The 26,723-nt window shown below is 29.0% G+C and overlaps 4 protein-coding genes across 4 annotated transcripts; 2 read left to right on the top strand and 2 right to left on the bottom strand.

Annotated features, from left to right (window-relative positions):
• Positions 1 to 3,029: 3,029 nt before the first annotated feature.
• On the bottom strand, positions 3,030 to 4,998 carry LOC101511062 (uncharacterized). Its single transcript, XM_004507578.4, has one exon. The coding sequence runs from the start codon at positions 4,869 to 4,871 to the stop codon at positions 3,219 to 3,221; it is 1,653 nt and encodes a 550-aa protein (XP_004507635.1). The 5' UTR covers positions 4,872 to 4,998; the 3' UTR covers positions 3,030 to 3,218.
• A 5,492-nt stretch (positions 4,999 to 10,490) lies between these two features.
• On the top strand, positions 10,491 to 12,808 carry LOC101511371 (uncharacterized). Its single transcript, XM_004507579.4, has 3 exons — positions 10,491 to 10,739; positions 11,950 to 12,174; positions 12,295 to 12,808. The coding sequence occupies exons 1-3, from the start codon at positions 10,557 to 10,559 to the stop codon at positions 12,505 to 12,507; spliced, it is 621 nt and encodes a 206-aa protein (XP_004507636.1). The 5' UTR covers positions 10,491 to 10,556; the 3' UTR covers positions 12,508 to 12,808.
• A 1,267-nt stretch (positions 12,809 to 14,075) lies between these two features.
• Positions 14,076 to 16,857, top strand: LOC101511701 (rho GDP-dissociation inhibitor 1-like). The gene is made up of 5 exons (XM_004507580.4): positions 14,076 to 14,788; positions 14,872 to 14,938; positions 15,417 to 15,635; positions 15,747 to 15,871; positions 16,585 to 16,857. Exons 1-5 carry the CDS (start codon positions 14,606 to 14,608, stop codon positions 16,654 to 16,656), a joined length of 666 nt encoding a protein of 221 aa, XP_004507637.1. The 5' UTR covers positions 14,076 to 14,605; the 3' UTR covers positions 16,657 to 16,857.
• A 5,222-nt stretch (positions 16,858 to 22,079) lies between these two features.
• Positions 22,080 to 23,332, bottom strand: LOC101512018 (acyl-CoA--sterol O-acyltransferase 1-like). Its single transcript, XM_004507581.4, has one exon. The coding sequence runs from the start codon at positions 23,240 to 23,242 to the stop codon at positions 22,241 to 22,243; it is 1,002 nt and encodes a 333-aa protein (XP_004507638.1). The 5' UTR covers positions 23,243 to 23,332; the 3' UTR covers positions 22,080 to 22,240.
• Positions 23,333 to 26,723: the final 3,391 nt, after the last annotated feature.

Below are 26,723 nucleotides of genomic sequence, written 5' to 3' on the forward strand. Positions count from 1 at the left end.
TGGTTGAGTGACTCTTCCTAGATATAGTAAAGTTCAAAATTCAAATAGAGTGACAATGTGAGGAAGAATGGTTCGTGATTATACCGATATTTTTATATTTAACTACTCATAGGTATTACGGGTATGTCCGATCTTAATAGGAGAACTTTGAACTATATATATAATAGTTTAGAGCTGATTTTTTCTAAAGGATTCAAAAATGTTAATATCATTTAAACTATCAGGTAGCGGTTTTCTTAATTATGAAGAATTGTTCTAATTGACAGTTATGTTATAATATTGTTACTCGTATAAAAGAAGTGCTTGCAAAGTTGGATCATTTTAAGATACTTCACATTCATCGTAAAGCCAATCAAGTATCATATACTTTTGTTAAATCCACTTTTTCTTCTCCTCAAATCAACCGTATCTTTAATATTATCTTTGATTTCTTTTCTCTCGCCGTATTAAGATATAGAAATTTGATAGCCTTTTTAATAGACCTGTTAGATTTTTTTTTTGACCTCATATTTTCAAAAAAAAAAAATAGAAAATAGAAAATAGAAAATAATTTTACACATATAATTAATCAAATATTATTATTATTTTTTAAATAAATAAATCACATACCACCATTTAAATATTTTATATTTATTTTAAAAATAATATCATGACACTTAATAAATAATAGAATCCAAATAAAAAAATTTATAAAACTAATTTATATTGATAATACATATAAATTAATACATATTATATTGGGGGCTGTAACCCACCCCAGACCTGTCTTTGACCTTTTGCTAGAAATTAGAGAATTAAAAAAAAAAAAAAAAACATCTTCATTCCTTTCTTTTTCTTTGTGCTTTTCATTTTCTGAACGGAGTTTCCATATTCTTTTAAACTTATATTATCATTGCATTATGTTAACATCAACATACAGATATCACATGTATTTATCATCACTACTTTCCACTTACTTTTGATCATACAATGTATACACAATTCAAAAATACACACAAAATCAAATAAAATGGTATTTGACATCAAAATTTTGAAATTTAAGAATCATTTTCAATCACAAATCCCGAAAAAATAAGTATTTTATTTCAAGAAATTTTTGAAAGTGGTGTATGATTGAGATATAAGCTATTTTATTTCACACAAAATTCATTGTCGCCGTATGAGAATCAACTTTAATCCCTATCTTAGAGAATGAAAACTATCTATCATAAATTCATAATTGTTCTCATCCTTTTTATTCAACCTAGCCTCAACTCTAACCCCAACAAATCTATATCTAATTAGTGTGTAATCATAAAAAATCACTTATCTTCTAAAGGAAAATATAATTTAAAATTGGCCTATAACTAAAATGCCATCTTTGTAAATTCTAAATTCTGATGTCTCTCATGTATTCACTTATCCGACGTATATTATGGAAACAGTAACTCCCTAGTACTCACTGCCAAAGCGAACCCATTTGCATTTTCACAATTTTAGTCTCAGTATTAACCAAATGGTATACTTTTTTCTCTTCTTTAAACGCTCTTTATTAAGAAACAAAAAGAAAACATCTTATCAAACCAAACAGGACCTAGATTAGAGTACTCACTGACTGCCAAAGGAACCCGTTTTCATTTTCACAATTTCAGCCTCAATACATTGAAGACCCATCTCAAAAGTGGCTAACACCAATACATCATTTTATGGCATTCTATTGATTAACTTTCACAGGTTGACAGCATGGCAATTTTGGTCTTAATGACTGAATTTGGAGTGCAAATTGAAGATAGTATCAGCATGCATTGCTGGTACATTGTTCTCTGCCAAAGTTATGAACTTTCATTTAGAAAACAAAATATCCTACTGAGTACCTAGATAATTTTCCACAAGTGTTCATAACATAATTACAAATACATAGCAGGCGTATTAATACTATATACATATATTATCACTGACAGGGTGTTTCCATTATTTTTTCTTTTATGATTATATGAAATGAAGTTGATATATACTATTTTGGCTTACAATCATTTCAACAGAAATATTACTCTAGAAACAGTTGTTTTCAATGGAAACGAAATTTTGTTACCAAGGAATTTGAATCATTTAATAAACCCTTATTTCTTTTCCTAGCTAAGTATGTTTTTCTTGCAATACATGTTTCATTTTGCCTGTCCATTCTAAACAAAACCTATGTAGAGTAGAGTACTCATTTTACTCTGCGGTTAAAAATGCACAAAGATACAGTCCTTTCTAAAGCTATCATGGAAGAGATTTGTTTATTTCTTATAGCCTTCTTGATTATTTCCAATAGTTAAGGCAAGTTAATTGTAGTACACCAAAAACAATCTCTAAATGAAAACTCGAAAGGAACACAATTATCCAAAATAACAAAGCAAGATACGTACATGTATCCATGTCTCCTTTAACAAAATTTGTTTTTCTTTGTACTAGGTACAATATTTTGAGGTTAAATTGATGCACATGTATATCACTCTAGAAAGTATATAAAAATCCTTAGGGTCTATTTTTATGTATATGATTAGAATATATAGAACAGCTGAAGCAGCAAAATAAATTCACAAAATGTACAAAATATTTACCGCTAAACTGAGTACCACAGATTCAAAAGCCCTAGTGTTCCTCCACTTTTATTTGTAAGTCATACCAAATGTTAACAGGTTGATCACCATGGCACTAGTGGTTTCACCCTTACCATAGACCCTATGGACTTTCTCTTAATAATAAGAAGCAAGGTATCATTCAAATAGCGCCAACGAAGTGCAAAGCTATGAACCGTCATTCTCAACTTTTCGTTCACCTCAAACATAAAAATACCGGCTGGTACAGCCACCGCTTATCACACTCATTCATATCACAACTTCATAGACCTTCATTTGTTTCGAAAGAAAGGCAAATCCTCAACAAGCTAACAATATTTTACAAATAAGTCCCAACAAGGCTGAGGTTTGAATAAAACAAACAGTGTGCTTGTTTGGTTAAAATAAAATAAAACAACAAAAATAATAAAGCAAGAAGCCAAGAAATGAACATATCAATCAACGTTAGGATCTTGAACACACCGTCTCTATGCTAAAAGTCAATTTGTTTTCCACTTGGTGCACAAAGCAACTATCATAATGAAGTTTCAAAATTTCATAACAATAACAATTTAACAAATAAAAGTATGACAAAATAAATCATGGAAATATCATCCCATAATAACACCAGGGACATTACATGGAACGAGATTTTAATTTCTTCAAGCGTTTGACAGATGGTACACCGCCAATGATTGTCCTCCTGCCCTTCTTCGCTTTCATCTTTTTGGCCTGGAGAGGCATCTCCCTGACGGGACCTGGTGGTACACCCTTTTTGAGTGCACTTCCTCTAGGTGTAACAGAGGGAGGAATTCTTACGCTCTGAGGAGGTAAAGGACTGTGTGGCTTCCAGACCAAGTTATTTTTCATCGAAAATCTTACCTTCTTTGAACTTTTCTCCCCACTCTTTGCAACTGCAGATTCGTCGGCACCTCCACCATTCAAAACAAAATCCTGAGATGTCTTTCCTTTAGAATTAGAATTCTTTGTTCTCTTTCTCTTCTTAGATACAATCCCAGTAGCTTCTGGCGTAACACATACACTTGCAACACTATCATCCAAACCTGCTTCCGCAGCAACCTTCTCAAACTGCTTCTGGAGGTTTGAAATCACACTCTCATTCAAAACCACTGCACTTTCTTCAACTTGTTCAACATTTGAATTTCCACCATTCTCATTAACAACATTCTTGTTACCATCATCGACAATCTCGCCATTCAAATCATCTGCTGCATTACCTTTCTTATTCTTTTTCTTCTTTTTTTCCTTTTTCACTTTGTCAGCATTATCTTTCTTATCCTTCTTACACTTCTTCAACACCTTACCATTCGGAACAACTTCACCAGAAACTAAACCATCAACCTCAACAATAGGAACCAATTCCGGCACTTCCTCATCATCCATATCAACAGAATCAGGAATGGTAAACTCAAACCCAGAAATACTAGCATCCTTCTCCAGCTTCAAGAACTCACGATGAAGTTCAAAAAGTACCTTTCTATTCCCCTGAACACATTCAGGAGCAGAAGCTAACTCAAATAACTTAGAAGAGAAACCCATAGCCAAAGCTATAGTTCCCAAAGCCACAACATCACCATCACCACCATCACCCCCAACCTTCTTAACCTCCAACAACCTCTTCCCATTTTTCAACAACAAATCAAACAAACAAGTCTTAATCTTACCTAACAAAACCTTATCATTCAATTTACCCATCACATTGAAAAACGGCCTAAAAAGAACTTCTAAAACACACGATTTAATCGGAAGAAAAGGCTTAAGCTCTTCAAGAAAAACAGACGCAACGTGATAATTAACACCGTTTCCCTGCAACAACTTATCTTGAGCAGAGAAAGTAACCTCATCCAAACTATTCATAAGAATCTGAACAAATTCTAAATTCCACGAATTCTTATTCAATAGAGAGAAAGTCTTTGAAACGAACCTGCGAATTAGAAGGTAGAATTTATCTAACCTAAGCGAATCGATACCGGACCACTCGCGACGCATGGTGAGGAAGAAATTGGAGAAGTACTGAAGGGAAATTGAAGGATGAAGTGTTAAGAGAAGCGAAGAAAGACGATCGATGAGATCGGCTTGAACGAGAGGTTTGTCGGAGTGCCAAACGCAGTAGAAAAGACCTTTCCATAGCTTTTTGGCGTCGTCTTCGGGAAGCAGTTGGGATTGAGAAGGAAGCCATGATTTTAAGAGAAGACGGAGAGCTTTCTCTCTGGAGGATTTCTGTGAGCCGCCGAGGTGTTTTATCAGAGATCGGCCAATTTCTGCCATTGACGCCGGAAGGAAGAAAAGAAACCCTAAACCCTAAAAAAAATAAGGATGGGTTTCGATTTTGGTTTGGCTTTTTGGATCACCCGAAAACAGTAACCCCTCTTTGGAGTGGACCGATAACTAGGCACATAATGAATAATAGTTATTCAAAACTTTTATTTTTATACTATTTTTATTTATTTATTTACCAATTTTGAATATTTTAATACATAAAAATAAAATAAAAACTTGTCAAAAAACAATACATAACATAAAAACTTGTAAAAAAGTAAAATAAAAAGACTTTAATGGAAAAAAATAATTAATTTAACGGTCAAGACACTCAAAATAATTTTTCACGATTCTCAATAGAAAACATTTATGTTATGTTATACAACTAATTTTAGCATAAAATATATTTGAAATTAGTGAATATCTTTGTAATTTAATGAAATATATATCTTTTATTATAAGTATGCATCTTTCAAAATATATTATCGAATAAAAAAAACATGATACAATGCCGTGTTTAATACTATTTCAAATATATTCTTAAATAAAAAATATTTATTTCAAAAATATCACAAATATTTCATAAAAAAAACATGAAAAGTGAGTAATTTAAGTATGCAATAATAATAATAATAATAATAATAATAATAATAATAATAATAATAATAATAATAATAGGTTTAGGAGGATTTTTGACAAAATAAAATGTTGGCCTCAATAAAATCTACTGATGTCGATTAAATTACAAAATTTTATAAATATATTTTAAATTTGTATAAGTACGTCAATTTTAAATATCTTCGACAAAAAAAAAAATAGGTTTAAATATTTAAGTTAAATATAACAAATAATAATAAATTTAATGATAAATATATACAAAATAAAAATATAAATCTAATAAAATTCAAAAAACTAAATATCATTCAACACATAAATTATAAAAGTATTCACTAAATCCGTATGACCACGTCATTCTAAAAATCTGCACTGTGTCGAGAAGCATTAGTTTTCAACAAAATTCATTTAAAATTTGAGCTTTTTACTAAAAAATCCTAAAATTTGAGCTTTTTACTAAAAAATCCTATTTAAAAATATCTAAATAGGGGACTAAATAATCAAAATTAATTATTACATGTCTTTTGAAGATTCAAAATTTAAATCCTAAAATTTGAGCTTTTTACTAAAAAATCCTATTTAAAAATATCTAAATAGGGGACTAAATAATCAAAATTAATTATTACATGTCTTTTGAAGATTCAAAATTTAAATCCTAAAATTTGAGCTTTTTACTAAAAAATCCTATTTAAAAATATCTAAATAGGGGACTAAATAATCAAAATTAATTATTACATGTCTTTTGAAGATTCAAAATTTAAATAATTCGTAAAATTCTAAATGAGGAAACCAATAATTGCATTTTTAAATTTTAACCGTATAATTGTCAATAATTATATTCTTAAAATTTCTGATTCAATTATTTATTAAAAATGTCTTATGAGAAGGTAGGCAAATTTGCTTACTTTTATTTTAATAAAATAAATTGTTAAAGTATATATACATAGGTCAAAAAACATAATTACAAAATATAAAGAAAATAAGCTTAACAAAATAAATTGAGTCCAACAAATTAGATTGGGCTAATAACCAACAATTAAATATGTAATACCTCTAACAAATACATGAGCGGTTGATGATCAACAGGCTTCGTGAATGTGTCAACAAATTGATTGGACGAAGAAACAAATTGATTGCCAATAACTATGATTGTAATTTCTCGTGGACGACGTGACAATAAATATCAATATGTTTTGTTCGTTCAAGGAAGGTATAATTTGCAGCTATGTGATAAGAAGATTTGTTGTCACAAAATAACAGTGCATAGGTTTTGAGGGAAATCTTGGGATAATGAAGGAGACAAGTTAACCATTGCAACACGCAAACGGTGGCAGCAAGTGCTTTGTACTCGACTTCAAAGGAGGAACATGATACAGTCGATTGCTTCTTTGAACGCCAAGAAATGAATGACTCATCAATAAATATACAATAATCGGTAACTGACTGTCGAGACAAAGGGTATGAGGCTCAATCAAAGTAACTGAAATCTTTAAGTTGAAGATAAGATTTTGTAGAGAAAAACAGTCACTGCCCAAGATTCTTCTTCAAGTAGCGCAAAACCCGTATGGATGCATGATGATGTGAGGTTAAGGGAGAATACATGTTCTAACCAAGTTGTTGGACAACATAAGTGATATATGGACGAGTTGTGGTGAGGTAAATTATATGGCCAATGAGACGACGATATTCTGTAATATCATAAATTGGTTCATCAGATTGAATGATTGAAGGTCTGCTCATGGGTGTCGAAGTAGGTTTAAAAGGCAAGAGACCAACATCAGAGAGCAAATTAATGGTGTATTTACATTGGGAAATGGAAATACTAAATTTTGTTCTTGCAGTTTCAAGGCCAATAAAGTATTTAAGGGAACCTGGGTCCTTAATTTTGAAAGAGATGTCAATATTGTGTTTGATTGTAGATATTTCAGCAAGATCATTACCAGTAAGGATAAGATCATCCACATATATGAGTATGACAATTAAGGACTTGGCATATTGCTTTGTGAAAAAGGAATGATCACTCTGAGATTGTGAGTACTTGTGGTTGCTTAAGACCATAGATAGATTTAGTGAGACAACAAACTTGATTGGGAACATTGAATTTAAGACCTAGTGGAGGTGTCATGTATACTTCTTCATCCAAATCGCCATGAAGAAAGGTGTTGTTGACGTCCATTTGTTGGAGATGTCAATCTTTAGAAGCGGCAATAACTAAGACAAGTCGAACTGTAGTTAACTTTGCCACTAGACTGAAGGTGTCAAGAAAATCAACCCCTTCAATTTGTGAATACCCTTTTGCTACGAGACGTGCTTGTGATGTTCAATTGAACCATCATATATGAATTTTGTTTTAAACACCCATTTACATCCATTGAGAGTTTTTCCAAGAGGTACAAAAGCGATGATCCAAGTATTATTATCTTGGAGGGCAGTCATTTTAACATTCATTGCCTTAGTATAAGATGTGGGCTCATCATTCGAAGAGATAGCCAAAATAAAAGATTTATGGTTAAGAGATAGGTTTTGAAATGAAAAAACAAATGACAAAGGATACAAAATACCTAAATTTTATGATGAAGTAGGATGCTTAACCTTTGGACAGTCATAATCAATGAGACGATCACATGGTTTACAATATCGTTGAGATTTGGGAGGACCAACAATATCAGATGTGTCCTTAGGAACAAAGCTATAAGTGAGATAATGATTACCTTCATTTGCCGAGATAGACAAAGTATCGATTAGACCAACATCATTGTTATTGGCACAAGGTATAACATTTGGAATATTGGAAAGAACAAAAGGTAAATACTTTGAGGAAAATATAAAGTTATAATCAAAATTGGTGTTATATAAGATGTATCAATTGAAATTGATTTTGGAGAAAAATTAGAATAAGGAAAAATACTTTCGTAAAAAATGACATTCCTAAAAATGAGAATTTGTCTAGAATTAATGTCAAGAACAATGTAACATTGTGTCATTTTTATATCCAAGAAACACACACTTAGACGCCCTTGGATCAAGTTTACAACGGTGATTAGTCAAAGTTGAAGCAAAATAGAGTCTACCAAAGACTTTAAGATCAACTAAAACATGATGCTTACGATGAAGGATCTCAAAAAGAGATTTATCACAAATATAGGTGTGGGTAACTTGTTCATAAGATACACAACATGACTATTAACATAAGACGAAATATACTTGGGTAAATTAGAATGAAACAAAATAGGCATATCAACATTTAAAATATGTATATGTTTTCGTTCAACAACATAATTTTGTGGTAGCGTTTTGACACAAGAAGTTTGATGCAAAATACGAAGGTTATTATAAATTTGTGGCATCATAAATTCGGATCCATTATTTGAACGAATCATTTTTATTTTGGAATCAAATAGTGTTGAGGCAAGAGCAACAAAAATTTGAACAAGTTGTCTAGTTTCTCCTCTATGTTTTATGAGAAAAATCAAAGTTTGTTTAGCAAAATCATCAACAATGGTAAGAAAGTAAAAATGTCCATGAAAACAGAGGCAAGAGAGGGCGCCATATATCCAAATAAATTAAATCAAAAGACTTAACAGCTTGAGTGCTACTGAGAGGAAATGAATGTTTAGTCTGCTTAGCGATATGACAATAATCACAAACATTACTATTATTAATAAACTTTACAAAAGGAAATAACAAGCCAACAAGTTTTAGAACACTCTAGTAAGGATGACCCAAACGATATTGCCATAGATAAAAACTACAAGTGTTAACAATATGTTAACAAGACTCTAACAAAGCATTAAGATTATGATGAAAAATAGAATTATTGTTAGTGACATTTACAGACTGTGAACTACGAACATAATTGCATAATTTTTTAGCACTAGATTGACTAGATAGTTGGCTAGCAGATATAGTGCACCATGAACTTCAACATATCCAATCATTCTGGATTGTTGAGATTCTTGAATTGAACAATATGTATCAGTAAAAGTAAGAACACAATGTAATGAATCAAAAAGTTTTTGAACATAAATTATGTTGAAATAAAATTCAGAAATGAACAAAACATTGTATAAATTAGTTGATTAGATAAATGAATAGTCCCAACATAAGAAGTAATAGTAATAACACCATTGAATAGTGCCAACAAATTTAAGTTTGTTCTTTGACAATTGGGTTCGCCGCATATCCCTACTCCATTGATGATGGTTAGGACCATCTAAGGGAGGAGTAACAAGAATTGCTCCAGAATTTTCACCTAGGTGAAGATAATAGTGATATTTTATAGAAATGAGAAGTTTTAGGATTGAGTAGTGTTGTGCTATGTAATTGCTCACGATTAGGAGTGGTTGTGGAGGTAGGAGAAGACTCTACCATTAAATAAGATAATGAATACATAAATAAGAAAATGAATCATTAGGTTGATACCATGTTATGTAAAATTTAAAAATTACAATAATATTATTAGTGGAGTTCATGCAGAGTACATATCAACGCTCCAAATCAAGATGAATTTGAATGGATACTCGCGTGTGTGGATTATATTGTCATATCTAAGCATTATTGCCCCTCTTAAAACAAAAATGATAATCCTAATTGAATAATCAAGAATAATTTAAGAATTTTATTAATTTTAATTAGAATATTAAAAAAAATTAGACACAAAATCAAGATATTTAAAAATCATAATCCATTACGTCTCTAAAATTTACTATTATGAGATCTAACAAGTTTTTATTTAATGAATATATATTATCGGTATGAATAGATTTATATTAAATATACAATTAATAGAAGATATGATTATATAGTAGGATGATAAAATCAATAATATTATTATTAACTATGGTGGTAAAATTGGTTTACATGATGAATGCATAGTATTTTATTTATTTAATTTTTTCACATGAGATCAATCAATTTATATTTACTACTAAATTTGAAGTTAGTTATATTATTATTATTTTAATTGTAATCGATAACGGATAAAGTAATAACAAAAGAGTTTATTTTGTACAATAGCCAATAGGCACAAGTAGTAGTGTTGTGACATGGCATGGTGGTAGAGAAAAAGTGGAGGAAAGGATGGGAGAGATTGTAAACCTAGGAAGAGGAGGCCCGTTAATCCTTAGCACGACGATATGGTCATGCCGTTCCCACTCCCAATTGACTAAGCTTGACTCTGTTCATACTAAATGGACTCGTTTACACCATACACTCTACTCCAACGCCAGATTCGTTTGCCTTTTCTCAAACAATAAAAGACAGGTAGTAGGTTTTTGCAATTCATTCATTCGCATACATATATCTATTTAATAATAATAATAATTCAACTTCAGTTTAGGGATGCGATTTAGGGATGAATTATTTTCCGTTTTCTTTCTTGACAGTGTTGCGTTTGTGTATTATAGTTTTAACACACATATTACACTCTATCTCTTTAGCCTAGAATGGCATTTCAAATGGATAAATAAATTAGTTTAAGGAGTTTATTGTTCCTACAAAATGAGAAGAGTCAATAAGAGGTCGCAAAAGACTTATCCTTGTAGAAGAGATAGAAAAGGGCTAATTAGATAGGAAGTTATGTCACCTTGTTCCAAAACTCCAAAACAAGGTCAAATACTCGCCGGCATTGAGAATAGGTAACTTTCGTGCCCGGAGATAATGCCAGAGCGGCAACTTCGCAGGACGCTTGAAATGTCCTCTGAAGCTGAAACTGAGGCGTTGGACAGATTGGGAGATTTATGCATCGGATAGTCGTGGTTTTGTTAGTAAATTCTCTGGCAGCAGCGCACGTGGCGGCAGTAGGTTGTGGTTGTGATTTGAAGAGAAGGAAACAGAAGACATAATTAGAGTCTCTCAAAAAAGGGATGCATAAGCATTGGAACAATATAGAAACTTATCGGGAAACTTTTCTGGTGGTTGCTAATGGTGACAGGTCACCACCGCAGCGGCTTCAGACCACACTCACCTCTATTTATAATAGCATACATAATAAATTCAATAAATTTCAATTGATATGATTTGCTAATTCCAATCCTGATCTATGATTCTAATCCTAACATTAAATAAATGGATTTGATTCTTTGATTCTAATAGTTTCTATATGCAATTCATTGTTACAAGACTCTTAGATGTGCAGGTAATCCTATAATGCAATGCCAATCTTTATTATTTGTTCCTTTACCTCTAATATTTGGAAGATCCCGTTGTTAACCGAACTGGTTTGGCTTTTTATTTAGCTTAATACATTCTGCTAGCTTCCTCATGTTGCACGGTATTAATTTGCATAATGATAACTATAAAAATTGTATTATGCACTTTAGTTTGTGAAACAGAAACAATTTTCACTATTGTTTATACTGATAGTGTCATGATTAGTCATGCTTATAAATTAGTTTGTCATGGTGTGTAGTCTTTGATACCTTGCAAAGCTGATATGAGGGAGATGAAGCTAATAAGTGAATTTCGATTGCAGGAACAAGCTAGAAAAGCATTAGAAGGTGCACTAAGTGGAAAGAAAAATGAATTTGAGAAGTGGGGCAAAGAAATAAAAAAACGAGAAGAGCTGGGAGGTGATGCCGGCGGTAGTGGTGGAGGAGGTTGGTTTGGGTGGGGTAGATGGTTTGGGTGGTCTAATGATGATAATTTTTGGCAAGAAGCAAAACAAGCTAGTCTTACTATACTCGGCATCATTCTCATAGTAAGAAATTTCCTCATACTACTTTCAATTATTTTGTTGATTGTCATGAGTCCGTAATTAATTAATATTAATATTATTAGAAAAAAAACACTATTTTACCTGCTCTCTCTTCATTTGCAGTATCTCCTAGTTGCAAAAGGTGATTTGATCCTTGCCGTCATCATCAATCCATTGCTGTATGCACTTCGGGGTGTGAGAAATGGATTTGGCCTCACAACATCAAAAGTCATGAAAAATACTTCTAACGGTGATCAGCCTGATTTTGATTTGAAGAAAGGTTACAAGAGTGCTTCTGCTAAAGAGAACGTTGTAAGAAAATGGGGTAGTGATTAGTGGATAACTTGTTTGTCACAGGTTTGGCATCGTCACATTTAGAGCAGAATGTCATTTATATTACCCTTCATTGTTGGTTCTACATCACCTTAGCTCCATGCTGTATTTTAGTGAGGTGATTATTGCCGTAACTCAAAAGGTTTTTTCTCCCCTTCGCATCTGAATGAATAACTTTTGCTTTCTCTTGCAAAATCTGTTTTACAAGCTTGCAATTGGTAAGGAGATTGTATCTGTAAAAGAATGAGTAGAGTTATTAGGTTAAATGGTGGTTGCTTTGAAATTATTATTATTAGTAACTGTATCTTGATTTGTTTTCTGTTGTTTTATCAAATTTAGTTGAAAAACAACATGAATGCTCATGAGATTACTCTACGGCCTGATACACTATTGTGGTATACAAACACCTAAAAAATTAACCAAGAAAGATGCAGGGTGCTTCCTTTCTTAGTAATCCTAAAAGGGTTTTTTTCTTCTTATTCTTTATGGTCCTTAGTTAGTTAATTATCTTGAATACAATCCTTAAATGGAGTAGTCACTGTAGTCTGTGATTGAATTATTTGTTCATCTGAGCTGTGTCAGATAATCTTATCAGTTAACATTTAAGACCATCTTCTGCCTTTATGGGTTTTGGTTTTCTCTATGAAACACCGGGCTTCACCACGAACAACAAGGATATACCAGATAAATTGAGCTGGCCTGAAAGCTGGAATTTGCTTATTTTGAGACATAGAAGGTGACGTAATTAACTGATTGGTTTATTGTTATCACGAACCAAGTCCATCAATAATTTAAACTGTTTGGTGAAGGTAACGAATGATTTTATTCTTTTATAGCAATCTCTATAAGTTGAAGTTAATCATGGATAGATACATGAAAAAAATTTATACTTGATATCATCCGAGTTCTTAAGATGCTAAAATTGGTTATTTACATTATAATGTATATGTTTAGGAAATATTTGTTAAAACTCATTTTTTTTGGGAAAGCAATAAAACATGAGAATTACTTAATATACAACAAAATGTGTATTGTTGATATGGTTGAGCAGTTTTTATGTAACTAACCAATTTCGCACCATAAAAATATGTGGAATAGTTTTTCTTACGTTAATATTTGTTTCTGTCCTTTCATTGATACTGTATTAAATAGGTAAACATCTTATGAAATTTGTAAACATCTTATGAAATTTGTAAACATTATACACGGACACAAACTTAAACATCGTAGTCAAACGAGTCTCAACAAAAAGCTACCGAACGGCCACATGACATGATACCTTTTTTTAAATGATCATAGAACGATTCTATAATGGTAACGTGCTTTCCTCTATCCTCGTTATTTTTCCAACCTAAGTGACATGGACATGATGATTTAATAACTCAATCCTTCCAATAAGAGTGATCGGAACATTTTATTTCCTTTCAACAGCTGGCAATTTATTGTTTAGTAAATTGTCAGGAAAATGCCAGAATGTGAGATTGCAATCAATCTCCCACAGTTCAATGTGTGTTTCATTGGCTTGTGTATATTTTATTATATATGGACCTACATAAACTCAACGGGTCATATTTTAAAAATATAAATTTTCTTCTTTTGGTTACATTTCAAGATATAATGTTCTCTCTAATTCTATATTGGGTTTAAAATATAATATAATGTTATTTTTCCCAGCAAGTGTTACAAGAGTGACCTTCACGATGACTAGGAGGCTCTCTCTCTCTCTCCCATATTTGTAGTTGAATAATTCTGTTTTGCGGATCACCACACGACCATTTCTCTCTCTCTTTCTTTCTCTTCTTGCCTTCGATCTTGGCATCTTTTCTTTGCTGTAACATTCATCCTCTAACTTTTTCTATTCCATATTTCAATCATATATCCTTTCCCAACACAACCCTTTTGTATCTTTTTTTTCCTTACACTAGTTGGAGCATACCATTAGCTTCTATCTAGTGTCTTTCTTTTCTTGTGATCTCTCTTTGTTGCTATAGTAACTAGGTGGTGGTGGTGGTGTGTCTTTTTTCTCTTTCTGCCATTTGGGTTTTACCACCTTTGATGTCTTTGACTATTGGAGTGGTCTCCAAACTCCAATTTCAAAAACATGGATTCTGATCATGAGAAATGCAGTGATCATGAAGAAAGTGGCGATGAACGAGGGACCAGACTCAGTAGACACATGAGTGAAAGTTCCATTGCTGAAACAGAAGATGATGATGATCACGTCGATAGGAATATTGATTTGGGTCCTCAATTCACTTTGAAAGAACAGCTAGAAAAGGATAAGGTTCACTTTTCTTGAAATTCTATGTTTTGTTCATATGTTTAAAATTTATGCATTTGTTAATTGTTTTCTTCTTGAGTCCTTAGGATGATGAGAGTTTGAGGAGGTGGAAGGAACAGCTTCTTGGAAGTGTTGACATTAATTCTGTTGGAGGTAATTAATTACTCTTTCAATTGCTTCCCTTTAAAATGACATTGACGATTCGATTTCAATTTCTGTTTTTTCCATTTTATGGCAACAAAATCAATAACCATGGACGAAGAAGATTTTGAATAATCTTTCAAGAATGTGTCATATATGATATAAAAGAAAACAAACAACACTCTGTTCAAATTCAATATTTTAACAAACTCTAATGGTTTGTTCTAGTATATGAAACCTACATACTAATATGAACACCAAACACGACACTGACACGTCAACACTGATATTAATTTGAAAAAATTAATTAATTGAATGCAATCAACGTGTATTAGTGTCAGGATATGGACACGTGTTGGGACCCAAGTCTTTTAATATAAAAAACATTGAACATTTTGAGTGGGATTACATTTAGCTTATGTTGGAGGTAATATATTTGCAATAGAATTTTAACTAATATTTTGATATGTTTATGAAATGAATATTAAAGAAACCCTGGAGCCAGAAGTGAAGTTCCTGAGCCTTGCAATAAAATCAGCAGGTAGAGATGATATAATTCTTCCAGTACCAGAAACAGGAAATCCTAATGGTTTATGGTTTACTTTGAAAGAAGGTTCTCGTTACAGTCTAGCGTTCACTTTCCAAGTCAACCATAACATCGTTTCAGGTCTTAAATATACCAACACTGTTTGGAAAACTGGTATCAAAGGTAAGTACATTGCTTCTCTTCTCTCACTCAACTCATGCCAAACTAATTTATTAGTAGTTTTTTGGATGATTATAATAATCATAATAATCTTATTGCTGAGTTTTGTTACAGTTGACAGCACTAAAGAAATGATTGGAACATTCAGTCCTCAAGCAGAACCTTACACACATGAGATGCCTGAAGAGATAACACCATCTGGATTATTTGCTAGAGGGGCATACTCTGCTAAAACTAAGGTACTACTTCATATATCATAATGTTTTCTTCCTGATTTTTATGTTCCAATCATTATATAAAATCGATATGATTTACATTTATGACATTGAGAAACCGAAAAAGAAAAAGGAATAACTATTTCAAAGTTTATTTAACAATGTTAGACTGTTAGTTAATTAGTTTCATACTTTCATTTTATTTTCTTTAGTGTTTTACATTAAAAATAAATACATTTTCCATAAGCGGTTTATCACATTTCACATATCTTAAATTAAGTGAATATTATTTTTAAAATAATGGGAAAGTTAGTTAAAATTTATTTATAATTAAGTTTTTACTACAAACTTATATATTTGACTTTGAATGGAGTACTATTAGATTCTAAGTTTTTTTGTATGTGCCCATTTTTCATTTATATGCCATTTTCGATTTTCAAAAAACATAAGCTATAGCTTCGAAAAAAATAACATTTAATTATTTATTTTAGATTGAAATATATTGAATAAGATGGTAAATATTTAAAGATATAGTAAGAAAAAATTAATAATTTTATAAATAAGTATATGTTCTAATACATTTCAAAGAAAATATATGTTCTAATAACTTTGTGCTTCATAATTTGAATTCCCAAGTTAGCACTAGTAACTTGTTTTTGTTGTGTTCCAACAGTTTTGGTTTGGATTATTTAGTACATTTGGTTGACTTAGGATTTTGTTTGTGGATCGGTTTTCAGTTTGTTGACGATGACAAAAAGTCGTACTTGGATATCAGCTACACTTTTGATATTCGGAAGGAGTGGCTTTAGAATTCAATGAATCAATCATCATGAGCTGAAATCTCCTTCACTCTTTTACTTTCTTATTGCTTTTCTGTTGTTTATATTTTATTTCTAATCCTGTCTGAGACCAGTATAATCTTAACAATGACGAGAGGATTTTCATGAAGAAATCAAAGTGACGATTTTCATTTGGCAGATAATAAAATTGACTATGCCTCTCTGTTCTCACTCTCTGTCTTTCTCTTTTGATTAACACTTGTTGGCTAATTAAAACTACTACTCATATTACTATCTTTAATTAATTAATTAATAATAATTATCCATATTTTCAAACTTCACAAATCAATTTGATTTTGCCAAAAACTATATACAACTGAATTTTATTTAATTAACATAAGTTGCGCTGAATTCATTTATAAGTATAAATATCTACTTTTATATAATTAATAGAAATAATTGTGAATTCGAGTTCCAATTTTCACTACAGCATATATTCACATTCGATGTGCCTCAATTTTTATTTTATTTTATAGGATAATGTTTAAGAACATATTGGTTTATTATAAACTATTTGAAAATTTTAACGTTTCTTTATATTTGTTTTCTTCTTTTTTTTTTTTGTTAGCCTTTTTTGTATTTTTAATTTCTAAAACACCTTGTACTAGGATTTTATCCATTTATTTATTAGCCGTTCAAAAAAATTAGGACATCTACACAAAATAATATAAGCTTACAACATATTGAGTGAAAAAATCACTAATCTTGACATAAAAACATTATGTAACAGAAAATAAAGAAGGGTGAAAAGGGTATGATAGAGTGTAGAGATGTTAGATAAACAGAATGAAAATAAAATAAGAGCATTAAGAAAGAAAGTGCAATTGGCAAATTTTTTTATCGAGATTACTAATTAATAAAGTTGCCTATAAAAATAATAGTTAATAAAGTAAAACATTATCACTGTGGGGATAATTGCCCCCATTAACTTGTACGTAGTGGATCCTCCATTGATCTCTAATTATAACGGTAATTTACTCGCAACATTAGATAATTAGTTCAAGGATATTTTTGTTTTTTTTGTTTTTTTAACCCTCGTGTTTTAAAAAAACAGTGTAGAATTTAGTTGAGTGATAAATAAAATTTGATAAAAAATTATTTAAATTTAAATTTAAATTTTTCTAAATAAATTATTTTTAATTAAAATTCATTAATCACCGAATACAATTACTAGTTCAATGATATTTTTTAAAATAATAACAGTAAATATATCAAATGACATTTGCTTATATTTGATTTTCTTTATAAATATTTTGATTCCATCAAATAGACACATCTTTTTAATAGTGATCTAAAATAGTATCAAATATCTGTAAATAAATTCTAGTAAAAGACGTATCTTTAAATAAATTATTTATAAATACAAATCAAAAGATAATAATTTAAAAGTGATATAAGTAGTATTAGTTAGATAAAATAATTACAAAATTAATTAATATAATATTAAAAATTTTAAAAATAATTTATTTTAGGATATTTTTTTATAAAAAATAATACTCATCGTAGAAATGAGAAAAGTGCCATAATAATTATCGCATTTTAGAAGAAAAATATATTTTAAAATAATTGTCGTTTTCTATGTTTAACGCAACTTCAATTTTTTTGTTTACCAATTCTACTCTTTACTTAATGATATATGGACCACTCTCAATTTATTAAATCTTCATTTTACATGTGTGATAATTGGAATAAATCAATAATTTATAGTAAAATTATTCTTTTATCTTTTTCATTTATTTTATTTTTTAATCTATTTGAGATTATCAAATACGATAATTATAATAAAATGGAGGAAGTGATATTTATATTAGTCAAAGGATAACATTCAAGTTAGGCCTCTTATATCTCACCGTTTGAATATTGAAGTTTAAAAGATTCTATGGTGAATGACATGTTTTTTTTTTTTAGTAATGGGGCGCTTTAATTGGAGTTTTTGGTTTTTAAATTTTCAAGATTTATTCTGAAAACGATATATATGCTGATAAAATAAATTGAAGTTATCTTTTAACTTATTTTGAAAACAATTTTTTCCTAAATCTCAAACCCCAAAAATTAGTTTTATAATTATTGTTTTAGCTTTAACTCTAACACATTTCACCATTGACTTTCATTTCGACTATCACCAAAAGCTACTCTAACTATAGTCAAACTATAGTCTTATCGATCACCACTCTAACCACTATCAATCATCTATGCAGTTCTCTAGTCATTGTTTACCATCACTTTGACTACATATAACTACACTCCAACCACAGCTAACTACCACTTTAATCCAACCATCTATTACCACATTTAACAATCATCACTTTTAAACTATAATTAAAATTATTACTTAATTATAAATTTGTAATTTTTAAGTTGTTTTATGAATTTAAAAGATAAATTTCTAAAACAATTGAATTACTTTTTTCAAACTATATTATTTTTCTATTCTTAATTATTTTTAATTGTCATTATTGTGTCAAATATTTTTTTTATTAAAAAATAAAAATTTACTTAATATTAAAACTCAATTTCAAAAACAAAAAATGATTTCGGTTTTGAAAATTTTAACACATACTATAGAAAATCACCTAAACAAAGTTTATACTTCTCAAGTGTGTCACGGGTAATTTTTTGAAGTTTAGTCATTTTAAAACAAAGCATGTACGGTGGTCGATCGATAAATGTGGTCGACTATATGATCCACCTGTTAAAGTCATTAAATGAAAAGAATAAAAGAGTGGATTTAATTAGACTGCGAAAATATGAGTAAAGTCCATCCACTCAATTCACCAACAAAAAGTCAATTGACATCTCTCTGCCCTTTTTTATAAGTATCTTAATTTTGTTCACATTAAATATAGTTGATAAATTAAATTAATAAATTTCTTTTATGCCTAGATATTTTTAAAGCGTCTTTTGTATATACTTAATTTTAATTTTTTGTATTTAAAAATAAGTTGATAATATTAAATAAGGATATGTTTGGAAAGAAAAGAAAATAATGTATATTGTAAATTGTATAAGAGTTTATATTTATGGACTACATTTTTTCTAGAAAAAGGTTATAACTAAAAACAACACAAAATGATAAATTAAAAACAACACTAAAATAAAATAAATAATGTCTCATCGCATACATTGTCACTGCCTCACCTTACCGTTGCTAGAGTGAGAGAGATCAACAACGAGACGCAAGAAAGACAACAATGGCGAAGATAAGATACCGCAAAGAGTGCTTAATATAAGAAAAATTGTAATCTCCGTTATAACAAAATGATACAGATTAATTTCACTGTCCATTAATTGTTAGACCTTTTTTTATACTCCGTTAATGTAAGATTTGTATATTTACTAAAAATTCAACTACAGTGAATAAAACATTTAATGTTAGAGTATGTTTGAAATAACATTTAATGTTAGAGTATGTTTGAAATAACATTTAAAATTTATAACATTAAATAAATTCTTTTCTTTTACTCAATTAATTAAATTCACTGGTCTTTATAATTTCTTTTTATATTCAACGACAAGAGGGAATATTTTTTCATTTTTTTTGGGTTAGTTAGAAAAAAACTTGCCACGGAGTATGTGTGGATTAGGTGGATGAAATAATTAGGTGCCTGGGGTCCAACGTTACTAATTGGAATTGGATCGTTCCTACCCCAACTTTATGGCAGTACTTTTCTAATATCTATAAGGTCATACCAATAACAACAGTATTCTTTAATATATATAATGATCTCATTAATCATCGACCAATACGTATTGCTCATTTATTTATAATTAAATAATATTTCATTTAAAATGAAATGTTAATATAATGATAGTTGAAATATTGATGTATTTAATTAAAATTTTATTTTATATTTTTTTGAAGGGGTATTTTTTACTCATCAATATCTTGTAAATCTAATTTTCTATTGGCACTAACATCTATCCATTCATTCAACAATTGTAACAAGAAAAGAGATAGATATTAATCAATTTGATGTCAATGACATAATTAAGTACGTAATAAATAATTCCGATGATGAACGAAATTGAGAGATGAATTAAAATTCGGAGGCGAACCTTTTGACGAATAGGGAGAGAAGAGATAGAAATAGGTTGGAATCTTCGTAGAGAGCTAAACGAGTTTCACATGATACTAGACAGAAAAATTAGAAAAACTCTAGATCCAAATGATTCATATAATACTTTCATTCAAGGTGCAAACACAAATAAAAATTAGTAAACCACATGAAATTTGTAAGGCACAAATTCTATTGAAGAAAAAAATTTGGGAAATGACGTTTACTAAGAAGTTGAATATCGCGGGATGGAGACGTTGAATCGAAGCTCATACACTAGAAATTTGAACGCTGAAGGTCGAGAATGTTGTGAAGCTCATACACGAGAATTACAAATACAACAAATTTAAAGTTATGGTTAAGATGCAATAGCGCGCGTGACGGTGTGCCGATTGAGGTTTAGTGGGGGTCGAAATTGAAAAAATAAGGTTATGAGATTATGTTTGGTAGGCATGATTGTGATTAGATTCTTTTTTACCTTTTCCTATTTTACTTTTCATCTATTTTAAAAAATTGAACAATTTTAATGGACATTAGAAAAATCAGCCAATTTTACTTTATTTTTTATAACTAAACATAATAATTTTATTTTTTCGGAGACTTTTATGGTACATTTAAAAATTAATATATTTTGATATTATCAAATTAAATCGCTAATAATTTAACAATGTCATATTGTATGAGTTTGACCATATTTTAAATTTATTATCATCAAATTTTTAAGTTTTATCTTTTGAAAATATTTTTAATAATTTTAATTAAAGTGAAAATAAAATAATAAAAACAATTTATTAAATTACTTAGATTCAAATTTAATAAATAAATGTATCAAAACTTTTAATTTAACTAATTAAATAGATATTATAATTATGCTCAAGTGGACAAATTAAAGAAAATGATTCGTCAAAATAAAATCTTAGAACTTTACTTATCTATTTTGTTTAAAATACAATTTTACTTTATTTATATAAAAATTAAAACATAGATCTGACAGATGTAAACTTTGCAGCAGAATTTACTACTAAACATTACTTGCACGTAAGTTGTTAGGAAAAAGTGAATTTTGCTCCGAAAATATAGTCGATGCATATCCGTAGCAAATAAAAATTATACCTACCATGTTACATACGGATTTTGAAACCGAAAGAAATATAGAAAATATTAATGTATTACTCGCAGAAAAATTCGCAGATTAAATACTAATTTCAAATAATGAGTGTCAATTATAAGAAGGAAAATAAAAACATCAATACCTATAAATTTATTTACTATTATTATTTTTTGAATACTCTTAATAATATATCATTCATAAAAAAATGAGACACGACAAATATTAAATGATGATAAAAAATTATTTAAACAATAAATATATCTTAACATTACAATTATTTTCTTATAAACTAAATCAATACTAGCAACCTAGTTACAAAGTAAAATTTAAAAATGAAAATAAAAATGTGTTTAGAAACTAAAGGAAACCTAACTTTTGTTTTTGAATGTTACACTATACACCTAAGAAGAGCCGGAGCAAAGAGGCATAATACGGTAGAAACAACGAAGGACGTTGTAAGAATGCAAGACACAAACCTCGGCAATAAACGGTGTTTCGGTTTGAAGATCTTTTTGTATGCAATCTCAAGAGCAACACACACACCATGGATAAGAAAAAAACACATTGAATCCCAACATGGTTCCCAAACCTGCCACGTGGCCTTCTCTCGCTTAATGTAATAGAACATCATTTCGTGCATCAACCCCGACACCAAAAATGTTGCTACAGCAGCAGGAAGTGGGGCCCACTTTCTCCCTATGACTTTACTACTTGCTTTTACCATGGGTTCATATACGGTGGGGTGTAGGATACGCGAGACCATGATGTTCCACCTTTTCCCCCAAAAATCTTGCACCGATGTGCTTAGATAAGGTTTATTAAAAGGTTCCTCCAACTCTACTTGGATTAGATACCGAACAATTATATGAATCATTGAAATAAACATCTCTATTCCGGTGTAAAGGTGGAGAGAGTATAATGACTTCAAAATTAATGGATGTAAATTTTCTTTGTATTTATTGAGTGGAATAAAAACATAGTATGTGAGAATGGCCATGACTAACAACTCAAACCAATTTCGAGGCACAACTTTTATTTTATTTAGATTTATTTTTTTATTGTTATCATTTTGGAATTTAATGGGAAGGGAGGCAAGGAGGAGAAAATGAAGGAGATTGTGAGGAGGGTTTGATGAGAGAGGACCTTTAGAAAAGACAAAGAGAAGAAGCTTGAATGTGGAAAGCCAAGCAAGGAATAATGAACAACTTCCTCCAAGATGAATGGAGGTGAGATTCACGGGGAGAAGGAAAATAATTATTATTGGTGGAAAAAGAGCTACAACTCTTACTTTGCCTTTGGGAATCACCTTCCCTATTTTGTAGATATAGCAAAACAATGTTGTTGCTATGCTCCATACCTTGATGAAGTTGTGTATTTCTCCTTCTATCATCTTACTCTCTAGAATTAAATGTCAATTTACTAGAAACATCTAAAACCCTAGCTATATATATATTGTGGCAAACGAGTTAGATCGACCAATTCATGTACGTATATAAATTTTAATAGTTTATATTTCGCATGTGTTAATAAATCTTCTATAGAGTAGGTGCCGGTCTTTAGGGTTAAATATATAAGTGTGTTTCATATCAACCTCTCAAAAACATTTTAAGAATGTATTTTAATTAATTTTAATAAAAATTAAATTTTATAAAAATAAAAAGTAAAAGTAAATATAATATTTTATTAAAATTTATCAAAAATAGATCTTAATCATATTAGACAATCTCTAAATATATTTTTTATTTTTATAATTTTTTTGAATTTTTAAATCCTGTCCCACGTAAATTTTGTTCTATTTCAAGGTTGTGCATGTTTACTTTTATAGCGATTAAATATAGGAACTAAAAACACTGACTTTTGAAAAAAATTAAATAAAAATATAGAATTAATGTAAAAGACTAAACTTACAAAATTATAATTCGCAAAAAAAAAATTTACTTTGTATTGGTGTTTTTTAGGAGAACTTTGTATTGGTCGATTATCAATACATTATATTGTACTTTTAAATAATTTGTTTATGCCTTTCAATAAGTTTGTATATATTTACTGTGGGAACCCAGCCAAGATTTCATTAAATGCAAGGTTGGAATTTTATTTCAACATCCAACAACCATGTTTTTTACATTCAGTGCTTGTCTTCAACATGGTGTCAACCATTTTAGAAGCCAACTTATGAGAAATGCAAGAAGTCAATCATATTCAAGAAATCGCATGGCATTTCTAATGTGTTCATATTACACATATACCCGCAGGGGTTGGGTTCTAGAAAAAGGGGTAGCCCTCCATAAAGTAATTCATATGAAATAAATATAAATATAAATAGTAACTTAAAAATTAATATATTTTAAAATTATATATAATTATTATTTTTGTTTATATTTTATTATAAAATAATAGTTAATGAACTGGAGCTTGAATTCTTATCTATAGATTGTTTATATTTAATATTTGATAATGTTTCGAATATGATCACCTTCATTTGATATCATTTATATGTGTAATTATTCTATTAACAATGTGAAGGATTTAAACCAATCAACATAAAGACAACTTATAAAAGGGAGTTTTTATGGTACGTTAAATTAAAACGAATTAAAGTGTTTTGATATTTTTGTTCTATAAATTAATAATCATCGTTATGTTTCAAATACTTGTTTTATGATTTTTGTATTTTAGAAAATATTATTTCATAAAAAAAACACCATTTCATTGTTATATATATTATATTAATTTTCTATATTTTATCACAAAAAGAAATTCAATATTTAGTATTATGAGGGATAAAATTTTAAAAAAATAACTTTTTTTGACCAAAAATCTAACGAAATTTTATAAAGGTACTAAAAATAAATATTGAAATTTTATAAGAATTAAAAACTTATTTATCTCTATTTATTTTAAATAAAATCTTAATAATTGTTGTTCTTAATAGAATAGAATATATAAGATCATTAATTCATTGCATGATCACATAAGACCTTTTTATTAATTAGAAAGTTTATTTTTTTTTGGAAGTTTAAAGTGTTTGTTCGGCTTTATTGTTGGGCCAATCCGGATTATATCAATCCAAATCAAACTAATTAAAATAATTAATTTATTATTCTTCCACTCAAATGGCAATAGTCAATTTCTATAAGTATATGAATTTTAATATTAGAATATAAATTGAGATAAGAACTAGTAAGCCAAAGATAAGTAAACTTAGCAAAAATATGTTCGACCGTAAACTAATCATATATTGTGATTAATATTTTCATTTAATGCATAAATTACCATTTATTTATATTAATTCTCTTTTACTAATAATATTTATTTATATTTTTTTCTCATAAATTCCCTTCAATAATTATATTGGAGACATCTCATACACTAATTATTTAAACCCAACCACATGCATTTTATCAAAGACAATTTTTATTAAACTAATGATTTTATTATGATTGTTATTCTAATAATGATTACACTAAAAAATGCCTCTACAATTTTTTAGTTAAATTCATTTAAAATATTTTTTTATCTATGTGAGTTTAGTGATGAACTAAAACACATTAAGTGGCAGAGAAGTGAATCAGTTGCATCTTTAACATATCAAATATTCCTTTAAATTTTTACCATCTGACATGCACTTATAAAACAATTCATTTCAAATCTTTCTAATATATATATATATATATATACTTTGCAACCAACCTTACAAGACTCTTAAAGGTGGCGTCAATTTTTGTCATTTATTAAAAGTGAAGGGACATTAATCCTTGTAAGTTGTTTTCTTTATTCTTTTTTTTTTTTAATTGTGGTATTGAGATTTACCATTTTTGCCCCAAATTTTGTTATGTTTTTATATTTGTGCTTGTATCAATGCTTGAATTGAAAATTATTGATGTAAAGAATTTAGCAACGAAATTCGCACACACTATATGTAGAGAATATGATATCTTAAATTCGAATAAGTGTCTTAGAATTTCAAATGTCTATGCAGTTATCCTATATCATGCATTTACAAGAAGACTACTCCCTTTTTTGCTTATTACAGCAAAAATTGCAACTACTATCCAAACAATTATTGATATAAGAAGAGAGAGAAAACATTTATGTTTTCAATTATATATATATATATATATATATATATATATTATATGGTAGGTCCCAATTTTTAATTTTGATCTTTATTAATATGTAATGTACCTAGTACGAGCCATATCCATCATATTATATGGTAGAGGCAATTTGTTTGTGAGAATTTTTCATTTCATTTTACTTTTCTATTCAAGTTTTGATTTTCTAATTAAATGAATTAATTAAGTTTTAAAATATCATTAAATCTTTGTATTGGTAAATGTTTATATCTCATAGCGATAAATACTATATAAAAGTGCACAAAATTAAATTGTTCTCTTTAACAAATACTTTTGATTTTTTTGGGTGTGTTGGACATGAGTTACTTTTTTTTTAAAAAAATAGGCATGAGCTACTTACTTGAACATACCCTATGTATTATTTTACTCTACACACGAAATTATATTTTAAATAAATATAATTTTGATCTTTATTTTATTTAATATTTATTTATGTCTTTTTATTTTGTTTTTATCTTTTATGAATGGTGTATTTTAATGATAGGTTTGCATTTGAAAAAATTATCTGTGCATACTTTGAAATATATGAAAACCATCATTTTTATTAAGATTGTTTAATTAGCTTTACCATTGATTCAAAGATTTAATTTCAATAGTTCATAAAATAATTATATAGTTGTTTGAAAGAGTTCCAAATAAAATGACTAAAATACACTACTTATAAAAGATAAAAAAAAATCAAAATAAATATTAAGTAAAAGATAATTATTAAAATTATATTTAACTTTGTAAATA

The sequence above is a fragment of the Cicer arietinum genome, chromosome 7 (assembly GCF_000331145.2).
Source record: "Cicer arietinum cultivar CDC Frontier isolate Library 1 chromosome 7, Cicar.CDCFrontier_v2.0, whole genome shotgun sequence".
Taxonomy (NCBI): domain Eukaryota; kingdom Viridiplantae; phylum Streptophyta; class Magnoliopsida; order Fabales; family Fabaceae; genus Cicer; species Cicer arietinum.

Excerpts from the sequence above, each read along its gene's own strand:
- LOC101511062 (XM_004507578.4), bottom strand. The coding sequence starts at position 4,871 with ATGGCAGAAATTGGCCGATCTCTGATAAAACACCTCGGCGGCTCACAG.
- LOC101511371 (XM_004507579.4), top strand. The coding sequence starts at position 10,557 with ATGGGAGAGATTGTAAACCTAGGAAGAGGAGGCCCGTTAATCCTTAGC. Across the intron at positions 10,740-11,949 it reads TCTCAAACAATAAAAGACAG|GAACAAGCTAGAAAAGCATT; the intron begins GTAGTAGGTTTT and ends TTTCGATTGCAG. Across the intron at positions 12,175-12,294 it reads TACTCGGCATCATTCTCATA|TATCTCCTAGTTGCAAAAGG; the intron begins GTAAGAAATTTC and ends CTTCATTTGCAG.
- LOC101511701 (XM_004507580.4), top strand. The coding sequence starts at position 14,606 with ATGGATTCTGATCATGAGAAATGCAGTGATCATGAAGAAAGTGGCGAT. Across the intron at positions 14,789-14,871 it reads AACAGCTAGAAAAGGATAAG|GATGATGAGAGTTTGAGGAG; the intron begins GTTCACTTTTCT and ends TTGAGTCCTTAG. Across the intron at positions 15,636-15,746 it reads TTGGAAAACTGGTATCAAAG|TTGACAGCACTAAAGAAATG; the intron begins GTAAGTACATTG and ends GTTTTGTTACAG.
- LOC101512018 (XM_004507581.4), bottom strand. The coding sequence starts at position 23,242 with ATGATAGAAGGAGAAATACACAACTTCATCAAGGTATGGAGCATAGCA.